At 40.9% G+C, this 20422-nt stretch overlaps 2 protein-coding genes across 3 annotated transcripts; one reads left to right on the top strand and one right to left on the bottom strand.

Annotated features, from left to right (window-relative positions):
* Positions 1–43: 43 nt before the first annotated feature.
* On the bottom strand, positions 44–2307 carry LOC117770550 (proline-rich protein 15-like protein). Its single transcript, XM_034600104.1, has 3 exons — positions 1987–2307; positions 998–1426; positions 44–949 (listed from the first exon to the last, which is right to left on the bottom strand). The coding sequence occupies exon 2, from the start codon at positions 1404–1406 to the stop codon at positions 1011–1013; it is 396 nt and encodes a 131-aa protein (XP_034455995.1). The 5' UTR covers positions 1407–1426; positions 1987–2307; the 3' UTR covers positions 44–949; positions 998–1010.
* An 8253-nt stretch (positions 2308–10560) lies between these two features.
* oxnad1 (oxidoreductase NAD-binding domain containing 1) lies at positions 10561–17737 on the top strand. 2 transcript variants are annotated; one of them, XM_034600052.1, is made up of 8 exons: positions 10561–10724; positions 11224–11339; positions 12615–12678; positions 12785–12888; positions 14930–15071; positions 16738–16983; positions 17191–17301; positions 17483–17737. In XM_034600052.1, the coding sequence occupies exons 2-8, from the start codon at positions 11230–11232 to the stop codon at positions 17636–17638; spliced, it is 933 nt and encodes a 310-aa protein (XP_034455943.1). In that variant the 5' UTR covers positions 10561–10724; positions 11224–11229; the 3' UTR covers positions 17639–17737. The 2 variants fall into 2 exon arrangements, with proteins under 2 accessions (XP_034455943.1, XP_034455941.1); XM_034600050.1 differs by having other exon boundaries at positions 10562–10724; positions 12612–12678; positions 17191–17299; positions 17481–17737.
* Positions 17738–20422: the final 2685 nt, after the last annotated feature.

The following is a 20422-nucleotide window of genomic DNA, read 5'->3' as shown; positions in this document are numbered from 1 at the left end:
GATAACGAAGCTCATATGCACAAACACACACTGATACAACTGATTGTTGCTGTGACCCGATTTATTTCGCAGGCGATCCAAAATACAGTCGTCCTGTGAAGCAAACTACGTCAGTTTGTGGATCATACTTCAGTAGCTACGTGGCATTTTCTCCTTCAGCTGGATACAACATGACTTCAATGTCAGTAACTTTGATCAGAACCCATTATGTTATAAAAACATGCTGGATTTCATCCTTCATTTAAAAAATAGTTTGATGCATTTTGCTCACAAGCATTTCTCAATTTCTTACATTAGCTGATTTGTTTTCACACATTATATAAAAAAAAGACCTGTTACACCTTCATAAAAATCCTTCTAAACCCTTTGGAATCATCATGTTTTGGTAAAAGCACGGTAGAAAGGGAGCATATATACTTATCCTTCATTGTCAAACATATATTATTTTTATCACACAAATAATGTAAACATCTTATAAAACAATATTTTTCTCGGAGCATATCACACTTCATTAGTAAATTACGTTTGATGATTGTGCTTGTTGTAGGTCACTTTATGAGATGCCCTGTAATGAGGACAGTGTCCGTGATAGAATCAGAGACACTGCGGGACGTTAAGTGCTCACTGCATTACTACTGTACCTCTTCATTTTGGGGATTTATGGGATATTGTTGGCAAAATGGTTCAGTGACCATCATAACAAATACAATCATGTCACGTGTTATTGTTTCTGTGTCCCTCTGGCACAAGTCCTTCAACAAATCTTCATTATTTCTCTAACAACATAACCTAACTCCTGCAGTATTGGTTTAAAAGCTGAATGCCCCTCATCTTCTCCATCATCACCAACATACAGCAGACATCTTGGAATGCCTCGAGCATCTTCACGTTCTCAGATCCTTCTCCTTCTCCTCGAGCATCTTTGCAAAGGAGTCTCTCTCTCTCTCTCTCTCTCTCTCTCTCTCTCTCTCTGTCTCTCTCTCTCTCTCTCTCTCTCATTTTCCTCCCCGTCACCGTTTTTCCTCTCTCCCTGACGCCGCATGCTCTTGTGTCTCTTTCTCCTGTATGGGAAGGCTGGAGCGCACCCTCCTCTTCTCCTTGAATCGACCCGAGCGGGACACCTTCATGTTCCTGCGACACGTCTGCTCGTTGAAGACGGATTCCAGGTGGGAGTCGTCGTAGGTGTCGTCACTGTGGAGGCTGGAGTTCTTGCCTGACTCCTGCTGGGACAGGGGCTGGTCGCCGGTGGTCTTGGAGGCACCTGTGGAGCCATCTTTCTGCTTCTCCGGAAGTTGTGCAAAGGGGTCAAAGTCTGGGTCGAAGGTGTGGGGTGCACTTGCATCCTTGGAGCCAGTTGGCTTCTTCTTTGTCAGGAATGCCTTCCACCATGGGGTTCTCTCCGTCATCTTTGACTGGAGGTTGGAAACTGGAACAGGAAGCACAAGTATTCAGTATTCAGATGTTCTCTGCAATAAAGTAATTGTTTTCCTGAGAGGACATCACTTGTTTACATGCTCTGAACTGATGTGAATCCTGATTTAATGCCCCCCCCCCCCTCTCTTATCTCACACTCTCTTAATCTCAAACTTCACTCAAAACATCAAATTTATGTTTTTAATAACTAATAATATGGTCTGAGCATTTGCCTATTTATAAAATATTGCTGACACATGCTTTTCTTTGTGCCTCATATTTTCAGAAATCTTGACTCTGTTTGACTCGGATTATTTGCCCTCTCTGGATTGATGGAAAAATGATTTGGTTTTTGGTTCTGTTATATCCTGATTTATTTTCACCTGCCTCACCTCCATCTTCCACTGGTCAGACAGTTTTTTTTTTGGACCAACTAATCCTATGAATAACCAGTGCAACCCTATTTATCTTTTCAGTAAAACTGGTTTAATGAGTCGTGACAACAGAAGAACAAACCCAGGCTGTGATTCACAAGTGAACAATGCGCAAAAAAAACTGCTCATGAAGTCTTACCTTGGCCACAGCAGGTGGTGTGGACCCTTTAAAAGAAGTTGGATATCAAATTTTTGATATGTTCAGATATAAATCCACAGGACAATTTGGTGTCTTCTTCTTCTTCTTCTTCTTCTTCTTCTGGTGAAGCGCTCACAACTGTGCCAGCAGCCCCTCAGCGCGTCGCCGCAGGATCCATTTTACGCACGGTGCCAGGCGTCCTGACCACACTCATCTCCCACCTGTCAAAGCGTTTAATTCTTCCTTCTCCTCCTCAACTCAGGAAACAATCCCCTCTCTTCATCGGCCACCCTCCAGAAGAGCTCTAATGAATTGACACATTTATAAGGAGCGGCTTCACGCTACTGACCCAGCAGGTTTCCGCCTCCGAAACTCTCGGAGCCCGAGCACCTGTCGTCACTCCTGATTGGACGAGCCGTAAGAATCTGTCACGTGGGAACCCGATCAGGTAGAGCGGCGCTTGCGATGGTGGGCGGGGCTTGCCGTTGCGTGGCAACCAAACCCATGGGAGCGCGCGCCGCTTCAGTAATAGGGCCCTTTGTATGAGTTGAACCCAACCCAGGCCAGGACGCAAAAGTATCCAGAAATTGTAGGACGCCCTGCAGTTTAGGCTTCAGTGACTTGCCGTGCAAAGGAGTGGAGGTGTTTATTCAGTGATGTTGATGGTATTTATTAATAACCACTGACCAGAAACTGGTTGCACTGAGCAGTCTGTTCGGTGAAAAGTGTTGGAATTGCTTAGTATTTGAAGGGGACGCGGCCCAGGAGGAAGTCAGGAGTGTGTTGAAATGACATCTCTGCACCAGACGTGCAATTGTCGTTATTGTTGTTGTTATTGTTGTTGTTATTGTTGTTGTAAGTTAACATTATGAGAGGGGAAGCAGTTTGGCCTGGCGCCTATCTAACCTGCTGGGGTACCTGTCACACGTGGTGCTCCCTTCCTTGTCCTCAGAAAGTACAGTGTAAGTCCCACTTTGACTTTAGTGTTAGTTTCTCTACGGTTTCATGTAGTTTTCCTTTCTGTCTGACTCCCTGGCTGGAAATAATTACACATGACGGAGACACATCACTCACTTATGACCAAGATGTGCTTTGGTTCATGCACATGTAACATCACCAGGAACTTTATTACACATCCAAAACTCGCATAGAATTTGTGAAAGGTTTATAAAAGGCAATACTGAGTTATAAAGTTAGGAAATGTGTAACAGATGTGCAACAGATGTGTAACATGTTTATCAACTAATGATGAATAGATCAGTTATAAGGATGAAAAAAGTGTGTCACAAAAGTTACTTGGTTATCAATAAGATGTCATTAGTTTATTTTGTGTCAATATTTATTTAGTCGTAGTCATTTCATGTGACTTAATACTTTTACGTCACTACATTTCAGGGGAATATTGTATTTCTTACTCCATGATTACCATATGAAATATATAATTTCTGCTGATAATTTATGATACTTTATGAGCATTGTGCTGATAATGTATTGCATTAACTTTACTTGTAATTGAATATTTTTTGCATAATTATATCACCACTTTAATGCATCACATCACACCTTCCAACATTTTTTAAAAATGTATATTGCAATACAGTTTAGTGACCACCATGAAGACACATGTTGCACAGCACAACACATTTGTATTAATATGTTTGTAATTGGCGTTGCAGGTACAGCCATCAGAGGGTCCATTGAAGGGGTCGTGTAGAATGTAGCAGCCAACGGTTTTGTTTTCATGTAATTCATTTTCATGCCTAGTATTAAAAAACTAGGCCACCTGTAAGTACCAGTCTGTTCAATTTAAAACCATTCGAAATTGGTACCGGCAAGGAGTTTAAATTACATTTTAAACAAGGCTTTGTATCAAAATCAACTTAAAATATACTGTAAACGTGCAAAATCTAAGTTATAAAAACTTCTTCTTAACTATCAAAACTTAAGGTACATCCTTAAAACATCAGTCAGGTGTTTACCATCTATGTTACATATTTTAGAGACATTTCTGGAGGAGAAGAGCAAACGTTTCAATCTCCATATCCATACTTAAAATCCAGATCACGTCTTAATTTACAGCTGAGGTCTATAGTAATCACGTTAGCACAGGGTTGGAATAATCTTTTATTCTTAATGTTTCTTTTGTGTAAAAGCCAAGTTTCGAAATGTCATTGGATCCTCGAGAGTGAGGATATTTCGTCTGCCAGAGATGATGAGAATCAGTTTCTCCTGGTATGACTGTGTAATCCCTGGTCAAATGGTTTCTGTGTGTGTCTGTGCCAAGAGGGAAGACCCAGTGTGGGCAGAGCAGCAGAGTCGATACACACAGACGCTCAGAGAGGAGGGAGGAATCTGGAATCGCCTTTTGTTTGGCAGTGAAAGCTGTCGTTGTGGCAACAGGAATGTTCACCATCTCTCTCTCTCTCTCTTGGTGTCTCTGTCTCGCCCCTTCAGTCAGCGGAGGGTGGCCTGAATACCTGAGGGACTCCCTCTGCTATCATCACCCATCACAGTCGAAACTCTGCGGAGTCATTATCTCACTCTGCACAAACTCAAGTGTAAGTTCACACACAGTTTAATATTAAAGTACATGCATATTGTGGAAAGACAAGACAAAATTATAATATAAAGGTAAGGCAACTTTATTTATAAAACACAGTTTAGATCCGGTTATTGTTACATCTCATTATATTTGTATGTGAGATTAAAAAGAGATTGAAATTCCTCAACGACTCCTCAACATTACAGTAAGGAATAATAATAGTATGTGTCATGTTCAATATAGCTACTGGATGACCTTGGAGTATAGTGTGTGTGTGTGTGTGTGTGTGTGTGTGTGTGTGTGTGTGTGTGTGTGTGTGTGTGTGTATTAGAGACCCATACTACACTAAATGCACTATGATAATGTAACACACTGTACATTGGTGCAAGGCAGATAGATAGATAGATAGATAGATAGATAGATAGATAGATAGATAGATAGATAGATAGATAGATAGATAGATAGATAGATAGATTGATGGATTGATGGATTGATGGATTGATGGATTGATGGATGTTTTCTGATAAATTAGTAATAATACTAATAATTTCCGCCTGGTTCCCTGTTCACCAAAGAGTCACATTGACGCAGCTTCATAATCACCGGATGTAATCTCGTTACATCACGTCTTTCTTCGCTCCACTTCTCAGTCCCATATCCCTACATGTCATCTTTCCTCTCCACAACACCGCAGGCAGTCTCACTGAGAGTTGATTGTGAACTTCAGCCACGCCGGATAAAGAAAACATCAGATATCGAGATCCCCTCCTTAGATATAGAGACTTGTACTACAGTGTAAACATTAGTCTCTCTCCACCCAGAGAACACATATGACCTATCATTGATCTGAAGTTTCCTCAGGGTGAAATCTGGATATTTGCCCAATGATACAGAGAGGTATGATGGGCATGTGTGTTGGAAACGAAATGACATGTCAAGAGATATTGAAACTGTTTTTTCTTACATAAGGTGTTTCCCTCCACCAGCATCTGTCTCTGTCCGGGAAATGGTTGACATTCTGTCACGAGAAGCTGCATGAATCAACACTTTCTTTTTCTCCCTGACAACCACAGTGTGTTACTTACCTTCAGACACGGAAAGGTTGAGCTGAAATACAAACTTCCTTCTCTAAGCTGCAGTAGTACCTGACACATTTGATTGGACTGTCAGATACAATAAGCTCCACTGAGGAGATCATGGTTTCTTTTCTGTCTGTCTGTTTGTTTGTTTGTCTGGTACTTAGCAGAATTACGCAAAAACTACTGGACAGATCCCCACGGAATTGGGTGGAAGGATGTGGGATGGGTGAAGAAAGAAGACATTCAATTTTGATGCAGATCTGGATAAGGGGTCGGATAAAACGTTCTTTTACATTTATCAACATTGTCCTTGATTTCCCTGAGAAGAAACCATGGATCTGGTGCAGATCCAAAATAAAAAATTGCAGATCTGGTGAATTTAAATGTGGATTCTTAAAGTCAATGTTGATCTCTCTGCGTGCCCTTCTAGTTTCATAGTAAAAGTACTGTATGTTTTGATTGATTTTGTTTACTTTAAGCTTATTGTTCAATCTTATCAGGTAAAACTGTCAATTTGCAATTGATTGTGAGAAGAGGTATGTCCATAATCACTTTCCTTATCACCAAGGTCACAGGTAGACACAATTTTTGACACACCGAATGCACAAAAGTGATACATTCAGCCATGTGTACATATTTATGTTGACTCAGACGAACACAATCCTTCTGTCTACGCATTTGCCTCTCGGCGTGTGATGACGTAAAATAGCCAATGGCTCACGCATATGCCAGGTGTGCGTATGAGTTTGGCAAGTCTTTGTGAAAGGATAAACCTGAAAATCTTTTTTTGTCCCTGTACCGCATTGAACAACAGGTTGAACCAAGGCGTGCTAACCCTGGGAAAAAGACAGCAGGTAGACAGCCAGTTGGACTGGTGGAGTCAGCTCGCATACACACACACACACACACACACACACACACACACACACACACACACACACACACACACACACACACACACACACACACACACACACACACACACACACACACACACACACAAACACACAGAAAAAGAAAATCTCTGAGTGAATGAGTGGCTATGGTGTATTAAAGGATAGTAAAGACATGTATAGATCCACCTGGTTTACTGGTCCTCTCAAATAAACATCATAAACTAATTATAGAACATAGTGGTTTTGGGTGGAGCGGGCCGACTTGTACTGCTGTGACTGGAATTAGTTTTGATGTCTTGCATTGTGTGGTTGATTCGTTGATCGAATTGTTTGGCACATTCTTCTCCCTGTGCTGTTATTAAACTGTGAGTTTAAAGCAGTTTAAAGTCAGGGTCAGCCTCAGCGTGTCATTAGCCCTGCAGACGTTCGAGAGGAAACCTTCAGGAATGCAGAAAGGAATCCAACACTTACTGGTTATTTCCTTTGTATTTGTTGTGGTGTTAAGTGCCATCTCTTAAGTGCCATTCTCATGAAAGACAGACACACACACGTGTAAAAAGTGCACACCCACAGGTTTGGTTACTGCATTTATAAGCACATTGATCATAAACCCGATACCACCACGTGCCTAATCTTAAACCTTAACTTTTAAACTGAAACTAACCTGGTGCAATATCCTCATTTTCATTTCAATATTTTCCATTGCTGAGATATTATTATATTATCTTAAGGAAACACTACCACAAGACCTGTTTTGAACTCTCTATCTCAGCTAAACACTTGATCTGAAAGCTAGAGAGTTAAAATATATATATATATTATTCCAGCACTCATTTGGTGTAACTCTTAAGGTAGTTCAGTGTGTTTCAAAAGGTTGGGTGAAAATAAAGTGGAAGCCAATGTAAAACTCACAGCAAGAGGGGCCCTGGGTTCTCGTGTCTGTTTGGCTTTTCTCCCCGAAGACTCCATCTTCCTCCCAAGCCAATCTCTTATTCACAATTTTTTTTATTGAGAAACATATCCAGGACGCTGCGATTATTTGCAATTATTAATATTTGAATGAATATATTAATATTTCCCACTGAAATTAAAAGTGCAATAATAAAAGAAACATTAAACAGATTTGCTGTATTTATTTTGTATATATAATATACATAAACAGATTTTTGACACAGGTTGGTGTGCCTGTGGCACGACGATTCAGCTTTGCTTTTCAAGGACGAATAGTGACCTCCCATCTGGATCATTCCACATCACCAGCTGCATGGATTAGTGGTCCTGTTGAAAACAGTTGCAATACTTATCAATATAATATTTGACATTTTATCCAGTATTTCAAAAGCAATGCTGATATGAGTATGACTTGCAGGGTTTGTATTCCACAAGAAAGACAAAAAAGCTACTTTACCTAGACGTCTTCTGACTTGATGCTGATGTGGATGGTGCAGGTGAGGAGGGCATCAAACCTCGTCCTCTGAGGTCATCTGGGCTCCATACTTTGGATGTTCCCTGGATTAGCCACGCAGCATGCTAAGATGAAACAGGGTACACATGCAAAAAGGATTGTGTTTAACCTGTATAAGACTTTTCTCTGCTTTTTATCGACCACTCAAAGTGCTTCACAGTACAAACCACATTCACACTTTCACAGTGTGAGGCACGACACTTCGGGAGGAACTGGGGATCGACTGGAGGAACTGGGGATTGAATCTCCGACCGTCTGGTTAGTGGACGACCCACTTCTGTGCCACAGCTACCTCTCATGTTCTGGGGCCTGTTTCAGAAAACAGTTAGTTGACTCAGAAATGATGGAAACTCTGTGTCAGCTACTATAGCAACATACTTTGTGAAGGTAACCTGCCTAACTGCCATTAAAGCAGTGAAGATGTGTGAAAATTGCACTGCATCATTCATATCAGTTTATAAACACCGTGCTGTTTTGCTGCATTAGGAGGATTTTACCACCAAACCTGACATCAACACACATCAAATTTGACCAGAGTGACTCCCAGAGAAAGCAGCTGACAGGAGGCCTCGGGCTGCTCCTCACAACAAAACAACTCACTCTGTTATTTGGCCACCAGATGACGCCAAATGCATTGTTTTTACATTACAAGGTGGTGTAGTGTGTGTGTGTGTGTGTGTGTGTGTGTGTGTGTGTGTGTGTGTGTGTGTGTGTGTGTGTGTGTGTGTGTGTGTGTGTGTGCGTGTGTTGTGTGCGTGTGTGCGTGTGTGCGTGTGTGTGTGTGTGTGTGTGTGTTGTGTGCGTGTGTGTGTGTTTTACCTCCTTCAGACCTTTTTTCCAGCATAAACACTGAACCAGGACTAGTTGACCTCATAGGGACCAAAGCCTGGTCCTAATGAGGCTGAAAACATAACTTCTGAGATCCTGGTTTAGGTAAGTGGTAAATGTGCACTAAAGGGGACAGCCTTTGACTATGTTTACCTCCACTTGGCCAGTTTACAGAATTAACAGAGCAATTTTCCCCTTCCTGTCTGTTTTTCAGGCTCAGTAATAATCTCTGAAGAGGTGAAACCTTCCTGGTTTGCAGACGCAGCTCCAGCTTGTTGAGGCAGCTTTTGGGTCGGTGTTGGCTGCACAGCTTTCATCAGGTTCCAAGCGGTTTATGCTGTTACCGTGAGGCTGCAGGCAGCAAGGCAATCCAACCATCCATCACCAGACCCTCTCCAGACAGACGTGTGTTAGGCAGAGCCTCACCCAGCATGACTGAGTGGCTGGAACAACTCCCGGGTTCAGTTTAATTTCTTGCTTCAGGTCTTCAGGATTTTAAATGTTTAGAGGAGGGCTCAGATTTTTGTTCTCATATTTGAGCCTCAGAAGCAGGTGGGGGGGTTGGGAAACATCCTTGGGAGAAGGCCTGCAGACCAGTACATCTGAACGCTCTGTGAATGTCTGAGCCTCAGCCGTCTCCAGCTTGGATCATGTACTAAATCCATAATTTTGACAAAGTCATGTGCGCTCATTCAGAGAAGTTGGTCACAAATGGGAAAGTAATATGGGCTCAAAGCAGCAGTTGACAACGAGGTGAAAACAGAAAACATGATACAAACATGAAGTGATTTGTACTCAGAATGAATGGATGTGGAATGACAGGATTAGCACCAGTTGGACCAGAGACTTCCGAACTTTTTTTCTTAACATCACATCCTATCCAATTTTCATATCATCTCCTGGTCAGAGCTGAGAGATCTTCATCTGCAGCTATGAGTTTGTGTTGAATAACACTGCATCCTATAAGAATAGTTTGACGGCATAATTCTGAAGCAAGCTACTGTACATTCACAAAACTAAATAGGATGTTGCTGTAGAAAGATATAACACAGTGACAATCTACATTATTTAAATGGAAACTAAGAAACTGCAAGAAACAAGATAAACGATATACAAGTATTTTACTAAAGTGCATCAATAAAAGTTTCTTATCATACCCTGAATACTTGTGCATAGATGTAACGGAACAAACGTTGTCAATCAAGTAATGAATAATATTTATTATTTCCTTGCACTACATTTTATTGTACTACTTGTACAGTGTAAACATACAGAGCAGCTGATTTGCACACACTAGAATCATCATGTATTCATTTCCATTCAACCCTCTTTGTACTTATTGTATATCGTTTAGTTTGTGCACTATTCTTCATCTGTCATTGTTTGTATATATTGTCTATAATTTATTTTTGCATCATTCTTTGTATATACTGTCTATTTTTTATATTTGCCCAATTCCTCATCCATCATTTTTTTCTATATATTTTTATTTTTTGCTGTTTACTATGTAAGTACATTGGAGCAATGGTAAACCATTTTCTGTATGTGAACCCACACTTAGCCAATAAAGAGGTTTTGGATTCTAAAAGGGTTTTATTGTCTCCTGAATTGCAATATTAATATAGAATTTTTTGAATTGAATTTCCATTCAATTTTATTTATAATTTGTATTTAATTTACGAAAATGTTTACTTGTATATGTTTACATCCTGCTGACAGGCCACTCGTCCAGGAGAGGTCGCTGCTGAGACTACCTGATCTCAAATTGCCAAACTCTCCGCAGAAGAAGACGCCAGGCTGCCGCTAAAACATCGCAGAAGAAGAGACGTAGCTCTGTCATATAACCACAACATAACCAAGGTTACACCGGAGATAGCGGATGAAACTATGAACGACATTTGACGGAATCACAGCGTCATCTTGTGTTGGTGAGAGACGAAGCGCCACAGCTCGTTTGTTTACAGTTTACAGCTGTTTGTTTGGCCAATAGCCAACACCGGCGTTGACATGCTAGCAGCGTTAGCTAGTGTGCTAACCCTCAGCAGCAGCAGCAGCATGACGGAGGAGTTCCTGTCAAAACTATATATTTACAAAAACGCACAGAACCGGTCTGTGATCAGTGTGTAACGTTGTAAACATTGTTCTCTTCACCTTCAGCTGTGGCAGCGGTCAGTATCAGTGATATCCATGTGTACTGAGGCTGTTTCCTGTGAAGTTAGGTGATGTTTATGTAGTTGGTGTTTATGTAGTTGATGTGCGGACACACTGGATCATTCTGTAAGTGGAGTTTGGTGTGTGGTGCCTTCACGTCCACTCCGCTCACTCAGCTGAGGCTCGAGCTAGAAGGTTCAGTCACATGTGGTGTAGGTGAGTGACAGCTGTCAGCTAACGACAGATGACCTCTGCTCTTCTCCGACTCAAACCCAGGTCGTGATGAGCGTCCCGGGTCTCTTGTCCTCCGCGGCCCGAAGCCTCAGCCTCCCAGGTCCCGCCGCAGGTCTGCTCTGCTGCCGGCTGCTGGTCCAGCCCAGCTCCATCACAAGGTGAGGTTCTACAGAGAAGTACCGGTGGTGTCTGTCTTCAGAATTTGGATTTTGACTGTGTACTTATATGTATGTACTTATGTATCTACCCATATGTTTACATTTGGGTTCAGACGTGAGTGTCTTAACAATCCTGTCTCTGTGGTGTTCATATGGCAGAATGGACAATAAAGTTTACTTTGAAAAATGTCTCTACTCTTCCAGACAGAAGAAAAATAACTTGTAGTTTTGGTACATGCTGTGTTGTTAGTCTGTCCCTGGTTAAGTCTTTACATGAAACACGTCTCTCTAGCCAGCCTGATTAGTTTATGAACATGGGGAGATGCAAGTTTAACGATGGGTGACTTGAGAATGACGAGTACTTGTGGTTTACCCTGCCCCAAATGTAGATATTTCAATCGAGGACATACTGTGCATTCAGAATGCTTTGAAGTCAGAATGTGGAAAAAAAACATGGGGGCTGTAAACAAAATTGGTGTATTCATGTGTTTTGAGCGTTTAACCAACACCTCCAATATTTTTATAATCATAAAGAGTAAAGACAGAAGGATCAGGAGTGACAGGCATATAGATAATAATGTTAATCATATAAACGTCTGTATTGGTTAAAAGTCTGGTGTATTGGTGCTTGTGAGAAATGGATATACAGTTTGAAAGTGACAAAAGTTTGACAAGTGTGCAGTTTGCAACAATATTTGACAAGTTCACAATAAAAACTACAACCTAGAGCTGATTGGTTTAATTATTTTACAAGTGATGTCAGCAACTCGTGCGCCAAACCTTTCGCCAACATGTCGTTGCTTCCACCCATTTTTCCAATTATCCCAACACCACATGAACACACAATAAAAAGTCACACAGATAGTTTGGGTTTTATTAGTCTGTTTGTCTATTTGTCTCGATGTTTTGAGGTTCCACTTGAACTTTTGTTGTCGTCCCAGTACCCAGGTGTTTTTCAAATGTGATTTGTCTGTTCTTTAAAATCTCACCTCCATTTGTATGAGAGCAGCAGCAGCAGGTGTCAGAGGTCAATAGCCCATTATTTGAACACATAAAAGCAAAACTATCCACAAAGCTGGATTGGACAAGAGGCTAGTTACAAAAATTGTTGTTTGGTCATTTGGGGGAACTGGCCCTTTAAGTTGGCTCAGTGAGGGCAAAGGTTTGTTTCAAAGTTCCTCGTCATACAAGGCTGTCAGTCTCTGTTTACTAACTCTTTAAAAGGACATTTGACTTTCAAGGCACCTGACAAAAACTGTCATTCTTTATTAGAAGAAACATGACCTCCAAAAGACAAATGGACCACCTGGAGAAGACAGCAAGCAACTCCAGACAAAGTGTAAGTTGATATTTATTAATATGTGTATCTGTAAACTGTGACATGACTACATCAAACACGTATAACGCATCCTTTGACAATCAACTTATTCAACATTTCTAAACAGCCTCTGTATCCTGCGCAAGTATGTGGAATAATAAATGAGTCAGAGACAGTGAGACGTTTGAGGATAGCCGTCCATCCAAACTTCAGCTTCAAAGCAGGACAGTGGTGAGTAGAGGCTCTCATAATGTTTCAGCCAACTTGTTAAACAGTTTCTGTCAGGTTGAAGAACACACTGTCATGTGACGCCTGAGGTATTGCAGGGAGATGAGGAGAAATGAGACCGTTCCTCTGGCTTAGATGCGTATTGTTTAAGTAATTTGTTACTTCTCTTCCCTAGACAAATGAATACATTATGAGAATTCAATTTGTATTCAGGCTATTTAGATTGTGTGACTACAAGATTATCAGTCAAGGTAAATATTGAATAAAAATGCACATACATGAATTAAAGGTTTTTCAGTTTTTTTTGTCTCTGAGCAGTGAAACTTTAAACAGAAGTTATTATTGTAATACTTTGTTCACGAAACAGAAATTTATATCCAGACCTGAGCTCACTTTGTAATTTCACTGTGCCTGTACTACTTGCAGTCACCACAAGGTGTGAGTGTTGTGTTTTATTTATATTCCATCACTGGAGTTGAACTTTACCGTGAACAGTTTCTAATGTTACTTCAGTCAGCATGAAGAGCTGATGTTGATAAAATGAAGAAACTTGTTATCAAGGGATTTATCGACTCAGGGAAAGTTCAAAATCTTTTGTCGAATAAGGACAAACCAAATAGTTGTTGACTTGATAAAATCATGTTTCCACAAAGATTTGTGAATTGAACTGTTGTATACGACGGGTTGAACGAATATCTGCAGCTTTGACTTGAAAGATGCTGGAGACAATGTTTTTGATCGATGCCTGACACTGTGGGATGTTTTAGCTCAGTTTGTTTTTCTTGTCCTAATTGCAATTCCATTTGTATCTGTGGTAATTGTCAGACAAGTTCATTCACAATAAAATAAATGATAGTTGATGTTAAGTCAAACAATGCTCCATAGTGTGTTGAAATGAAAGTGACCATCATATCACAAGGATTTGTTTAACAGAGCTGTGTTGGAGGGTCTGTGAACAGGTTTTAATTAATACATCTTATACAAATAAAAGTTTTGATCGAAACTAGTACAAAGTTAAGTTACTTTAATTAATGCAGAGTTTTCATTCCAAGTTTGTGTCTGCCAGTCTGTATTTCTAGTGATAATTAGTGTACCCTGCACGTGCAGAATATATATATATGGAGCCATACTGTAGGTGGGCGGTGGTGGTGAGATATAAAACTGGCAGGCAGCTGCCCTGCGGCAACTGATAATGAATGTAAATAGATGGAGATTTTTTTTACTTCCAGTGTTTCTGGAAAAAAAGTAGCGTTTGGTAGTTGGTCTCCAGGTGGGAGAAGAGGAGGAGGAGAAGGAGAAGGAGGCTGTGGTGGGCGGAACATATGTGTCTTCAGAGCAGATCCATATTTATGATGCCTCTGAGGGTTGTGGAGTCAGTGTCTCTCTCTGGTGTAACAGTGGGTCATTGTGTTGGTGGAACATGAGCCTGACTGTTTAGCATCGCTGTTTTCCTCTTGAAGAGAGGAGAGGGGGGGGGGGGGGGTTGGGTCCACTCTTCTTGTTAATGGAACACTTTGAATACACTAACTAGTTGGCAACTTTCCATCTGGTTTGGTTTTGTTCTTCTTCCTTTCTGGAAGCACTGGAACCTGTAGTGCAAGGTCAAAGGTCACCACTCCACCTTCGTTCACACGTTGACCTTCAGTTCAGCACATTGTTAGACTCTACTCTTAACTATTGTTTTGAAATCTGAAAAGTCAGCGGTTTTTCCTGCTCAAATGATGTGTGTTTATGGTTTAAACCAAGTGGTTTAAGTTACGTTTAAAGACCATGTGCATGTCATTACAATACATATTATACTTTACAATACAGTTACATTGAATAAGAGCACATCCACAGTCTGACTTTTTATTGTAATGATAGTCAACAGACATTCCTTTCAATTCTTCTTGAATTTAAAATTTTTCTTTCAGTGAGGTTTGTTAAGAAAGGTGCTGTATGGATGAAGGTTATTATAATATTATATAATTTAACAGATTGTACTATTTTATTATCATTGACTTGATCATCAGCTGACGATCATGTTTTGCGGTTGTGTGTACAGGGTGGATTTGTTCATCCCCGGTGTGGAGAAGGTGGGAGGTTTCTCCATGTGCTCCAGCCCGTGCCTGCTGCAGCGGGAAGGGGTCATTGAACTGGCCGTAAAATACACCAAACACCCCCCGGCACACTGGGTCCACACTGTGGTGAGTGGAGTGGATTCACTCATTGTGAAATATGCACAACTTTTTATTAAATAAACCATTTGTAATTCCCAATATTCCTGCAGCCTTTCTTCCACCGGACAAAAGACCCACTAACAACTGCTAACATCTGGCTTTTCTCTGCAGTGGGAATGAATCACAATCAGCATTCACTCCTGGGTCAAATGACTCTGCAGTAGACACAGGTTTATATCGGCTGCGATCCGCCGTTCTTATTTCTTCTTCGTTTTTATTATTTATTTTAAGTCTAGACACTAACGAACACCTTTTCCGGCTCAACGTTATGACCCACATTGAACTTCTAGGTCTCGGCTGGTAAATAGCCATGAACGTTTTTGTGCTTGTTATTTTTTAACATCCTGGGAACAACATGCAAAAGTGATTTTTTTTCTTTTCTTTGTATAATGCAAGAACCCCTAACCCCAAGTGAGAGAGCTCGTCAGTTTCTGGCACGTTTGTGACGGCAAACATGACTCACCATGGAAAAATGGCAATTGGCCTTTTTTTTTTTTAAAGAATGTTTACTTGCATTTGTTTTTTAAACCTTCGTATACTTGCTGATTTTGGTGTAAAAGGCGTATAGCAGTGCTCATGATCAAATGAAAGTAATTCGAGTTACCTGTTAGGTTCGCTTCCTTCCAGGAGTTGGAATATTCTCAGAAAGTAGATTTGGTCATGAACAAGGAAGATTGCAGTTGTTAGTTTGTGTGTGTGAGAGAGAAGGTGAAGTCATTCCAAGGTGTGAGTGTTAGAAAAAGAGATGCAGAAAGCTAATGAGTGGAGCAACAGGATCGGGGGGGGGGGGGGTGAGAAGGGGCTGTGCTATAGTTGGAGAACGAATACTTCTGCATAATCACACCACTGGTTGTTATACAGGTGAAGCATCAGAAGAAAAATTGCAAGTCATATTTTCCGATTTCTTATTTCCTTTCTTTCCCCTGCAGAAGCACTGAGTTTAATCGACTATTTGGGTAATTCAGCCATAAAAATGATTCTTTCCCTTTGCTTCTAGTTTTACATTTTTTGCCCATAACCTCTGAAGTGTTTCACTCGTGTAATTGCTGTCAAGGGTTAGTTAGGGGGTTTTAGTGAGTTGATTGAAACTGCTCGTGTGGAAGGTCTCAAGTAGAACTGTATTAGAAGCAGATGTTTCAAAATGCAGTTACGCTCAGAAGAGGACAGGATATATAAAAGTTAAAAGAAAGTAATTAAAATATTGAAAAATTCTTTATGCAAAATGTAATAGCGGTGTAACATTGTATCTTTTTTAATCCATTGGGTGACTATGAACTATGTTTCCCTCTTGACTCTGCATCATTTTCTAATAAACTGCTTTGAGCTCCTGCATCTTGAGTAAATTAGTAAACTGCTACTCAAACTGTAAATGGTGTACGAAAGCCCCAAAATATTGGCCGTTGCCACCAGATGCTAATTTGTCGTCAAACGATTGCCGATGGCCTCTGAGATTTGAGTAAAAAATGTCCTTGATGTAGATTTTACTTCTCATGTCTTAGAAAAAATTAGGTTTCAGCTGCTGAGTTCACAAATTTTTTTCTAAGTGTCCATCTCCTTACCGTCTGTAGCCACCACCTTTTGCTGCATCTTTCTTCTCCATTTTGAATGTTTTCTCTTCCCTCCCACATCTCAGTGCGAAGTGGGCTCCCAGGTGGCCATGCGTGTTGGCGGGGACTTCTTCTTTGACCCGACACCTTCTGATCCCTCTGTGGATTTGCTGCTGGTGGCTGGCGGCGTCGGGATCAACCCTCTGTACTCCATTCTGTTGCACGCCACAGATCTGCAGCATCTCAACCACTCCTCGGGCAGCGCTGACTACAACATCGGCTCCGCTCACCTCTGCTACAGCGCCAAGAACACCCACGAGCTGCTCTTCCAGGTGCGTGCCTGCCTCACATTGTTGCGAGATCAGTGGGAGGAATTTTAGGAAACGTTTCACTCTTTTACTCTGCTGATTTTCTTTTGTTTAAATATCCGAGTTATGTATTCAACATTGTTCACATGTACGTCTGCTATTCAAAGGAAGGTGGGTTGCAGTGTGTATGGATGGAGCAAATGCATTAAGACTGAACCTCTGTGTTCCCAGAGCTCCATCAGCGAGGTGTGTCGGGAGTTCCCTGGCAAGTTCTCCTGTGACTTCCACGTCACGCAACAGAGCCCAGATGCCGACCCACGCGTCCAGCCATTCATCAACCGTGAGCAAAGCCCACACACTCACATACTTTTCTTTGTTTAGCTGGGATGACTGAGTGACTGTCACACTGCAGCACAGTCTGTCTTTGTTGATTTATCTGTGTCATCATGTAGAACAGAAACTATCAAATCTCCACTTGGGTGACTCTGGGTACTGACTCTTGATTAACTGTGTGTCCGCAGAGGGGAGAATCACAGAGGAGGAGCTGCGGGCTCATGTGGACCCACAGAGGACTTTGTGTTACCTGTGCGGACCCCCGCCCATGATCGAAGCCATTTCCAAAACCCTCATGGACTTCGGCCTCTCGAAAGACAGGATCCTCTTCGAGAAGTGGTGGTAGAACGTCCGACAGATCGCAGGAATCCACAGGGTTGTCCTCGTGGCTCTTGTTTCCTTCTGTAGTTTTCAGGGGGAGGACGCACAGGGTGTGGCAAGAATGGAGAGAAACAGGGAGATTCCAGCAATTGTGGACATAAATGTGAGAGCTCGAGCAGCTGAGGGAATTCATCCTCTGATCCCTGCTGCTGCAACCTGTGTCTGATCTGCAATGGAACCTCTGGGACCGCCCACGCTTCAGTTATCAGCTGACTCCAGGGGCGGATTTTATTTTATGTTTTATTTCTCATCATTTTAAAAACAGGAAGACTGAAAAAGACAGTAGAACTTAGACATTTTCCTCCTCACTGTCTGAAACATGCAACAAATCTCCAGCGTCTGTGTCCCCTTCATTATCATGAGACACATTTTGAAACGTTACTTCAGATTCCATATTATCAGCCTCCACTGAGGTTCTGCTTAAACAGATTAATAGGTGATGTTTAGTTTGACCCAGAATTGTCACCTAAATGTTGACGCACCAATTAACCTATGCAAGCATGTCTTAGAGGATTAGTTTGACATTTTGGGAAATGCACTTCTTTGCCTTCCTGCCAAGGGTTATATGGGAAAATGACGCCACTGTTTGGTAAATATAAACCTGCAGTAAGCAGCCAGTTAGCTTCGCATAAAGACAGTAAACAGTGAGAAACTGCTTTTATGGCTCCAAAGGAAACTAAATCTGCCTTCAAGCAGAAAGCTCTGAAGCTCAGTTGTTTATTAATCCATACATTGTCAAGCAGACAGTTTTGTACTTTTATGTGGGGTCAAGTGTCGATCAATTTCCAGGAAATCAGTCACCCAGATCAAGCACATAACTTCCTTCATAAAACTGCCATTTGTCTTTACACAAGGGCCAACAGTCCCCTTGATATCAATCGAGCCGCACCAAATTGCCCGCTCTCATTGATATCAGTTCTTTAAATAAACCTGATTGTTCTCTTCAGGATGTCTGGATTATTCCCTGGGAAAATGGTGAAAATGTTATAAAAAAAATAATAACATGTCCCATCCTCCTTTTAAGTTTTGATATGTTTTCAGTGGGTTTTAGTGTAATCCTGCTGACAACAGGAGTGAAAAAATACATTGATAAAATTAAAATACAGCAGGAGTGGTCAAATTTGAATGTTAAATTATGTGATTTGATTAATATAAAGCTGATTTGATTAAAACAGCTCTAATGTGATGGAAACATAGCCGTTTTTTATCAGTTCCCACAAAATTGGCTTTTATCATTGAGGGTAAACAGCCTTAAGTGTTGAAGTAACACAAAATAACTGTTTTAATTTAGAATTAATAATGGAGGGGATGAAAATGCATGTGGTACCATTACCATTTTCTTTTAAACTATCGCTCAGATAATCAACTGTGCTGTGTCTCCATCCATTATTCAAAGCACCTGACTGACATTTATTTAAAACATGCAAGTTTTAAAAATCTAAATACTAAATAATTCATGACTCTTTTTCAGTTCATAAGCATTTCATAAGCTCCATTTTTATTACTCCTCATAGGCTGTTTTCACTCCTGTCTGTTTGATTTAAAACCTCCTTGGTGGAGATATGTGTCTTTAAATATCCAGGCCAGTGGTTTCTCCCGGTTTCTAGTTAACACTTAGAATAGATCTTATACACTTTGCCAGAAAGCAAATAAGCAAATTTTTCAAAAATGTCAAACTACTGCTTTAAATTCTCTAGAACAGAGAATCAGTGCAAACAATAGCAACGTGTTCTGTTTTTACTGCACCCAAGTGTTTGAGTGATTTTCATTTATACAAATACCTGATGCTAACTTGATAAAATGTGTCAAACCACGTGTGTATATACTTAGTGAAATACCTCAGAGCTATTTATTTGCAGGACTTGGAAGAGGTTGGAGTCGTTTGACTGAGTTACAATGGAGTGATTGTTTCCACGTTTTTTACTCTCATGCAAACTTCACACCATTCTCTGTATTTTTAGAGCAAGAAGCTGAACGCGTCTCTCCCACATACGGACCAGTGTCCCGGCCTGTTTTACTCATTTACACTATCACATGCAAACACATCCACATACCCATGAACAGTTTCCCATCCCAGGGTGGAGTGAGTATCCCATGGTGCACTGTAATGGAACCTCCAGGTGGTCTCCGATTCGCTTGGATCACTGAACGTCCCTCGGAGATGGTTGCGAGCTTCTTCTTGTTGTCTCTCCGTGGGGGCGGCGCCGTTGAGACTCATTTGAGTCATTTCTGCATTTCTTCCTCGTATGAGGAAAACGGTTTATGATGGTAGCGTGACATTTAAAGGAAATAAAGGAAACTGAGTCGATCTGGGTTGACACTTATATTGACCTCTGCTTCCATATAAAGGCTTTTCACATTACTTGCACACAACACGGTCTGGAACATAAGTAATAAAGAGCTGATTTTAAATAGACATGTTGTATAAAGGGCCAGTTCACTCAAATTACAAAAAAGCATTTTTCCTCATTCGTGTATTATTTTTGCCAAATGGACAATTTTTGTTTGATTTGTCCAGGTTTTGAAACCACGGAAATAAAATGGGTCAATGCACACAGCTCTGAAAAACTGCATTAGCGTTAAACTGATTGAGTTTCTAAGGAAAGTTCGAAGTTTATGATGTGGTTGATCCAGAATAACAGGTATCACTTCTGGAAAAAGATGATATTTATTAATGACCAGTGACTCGAGGCATTTTGTTTTCAGGTCGTCCTTCTGTTACTTTTATTCTTGTGAAAACAATGTCTCA

The sequence above is a fragment of the Hippoglossus hippoglossus genome, chromosome 11 (assembly GCF_009819705.1).
Source record: "Hippoglossus hippoglossus isolate fHipHip1 chromosome 11, fHipHip1.pri, whole genome shotgun sequence".
In the NCBI taxonomy this organism is placed as follows: Eukaryota; Metazoa; Chordata; class Actinopteri; order Pleuronectiformes; family Pleuronectidae; genus Hippoglossus; species Hippoglossus hippoglossus.
Note: the sequence above shows the minus strand (reverse complement) of the source record. Positions and strands in the feature narration are given on the sequence as shown.

Bases quoted from the DNA above. Each gene is read 5' to 3' on its own strand.
- oxnad1 (XM_034600050.1), top strand. From the start codon at position 11,230: ATGAGCGTCCCGGGTCTCTTGTCCTCCGCGGCCCGAAGCCTCAGCCTC. The intron at 11,340-12,611 runs GTGAGGTTCTAC...ATTCTTTATTAG, and splicing joins CAGCCCAGCTCCATCACAAG to AAGAAACATGACCTCCAAAA. The intron at 12,679-12,784 runs GTAAGTTGATAT...ATTTCTAAACAG, and splicing joins CAAGCAACTCCAGACAAAGT to CCTCTGTATCCTGCGCAAGT.
- LOC117770550 (XM_034600104.1), bottom strand. From the start codon at position 1,406: ATGACGGAGAGAACCCCATGGTGGAAGGCATTCCTGACAAAGAAGAAG.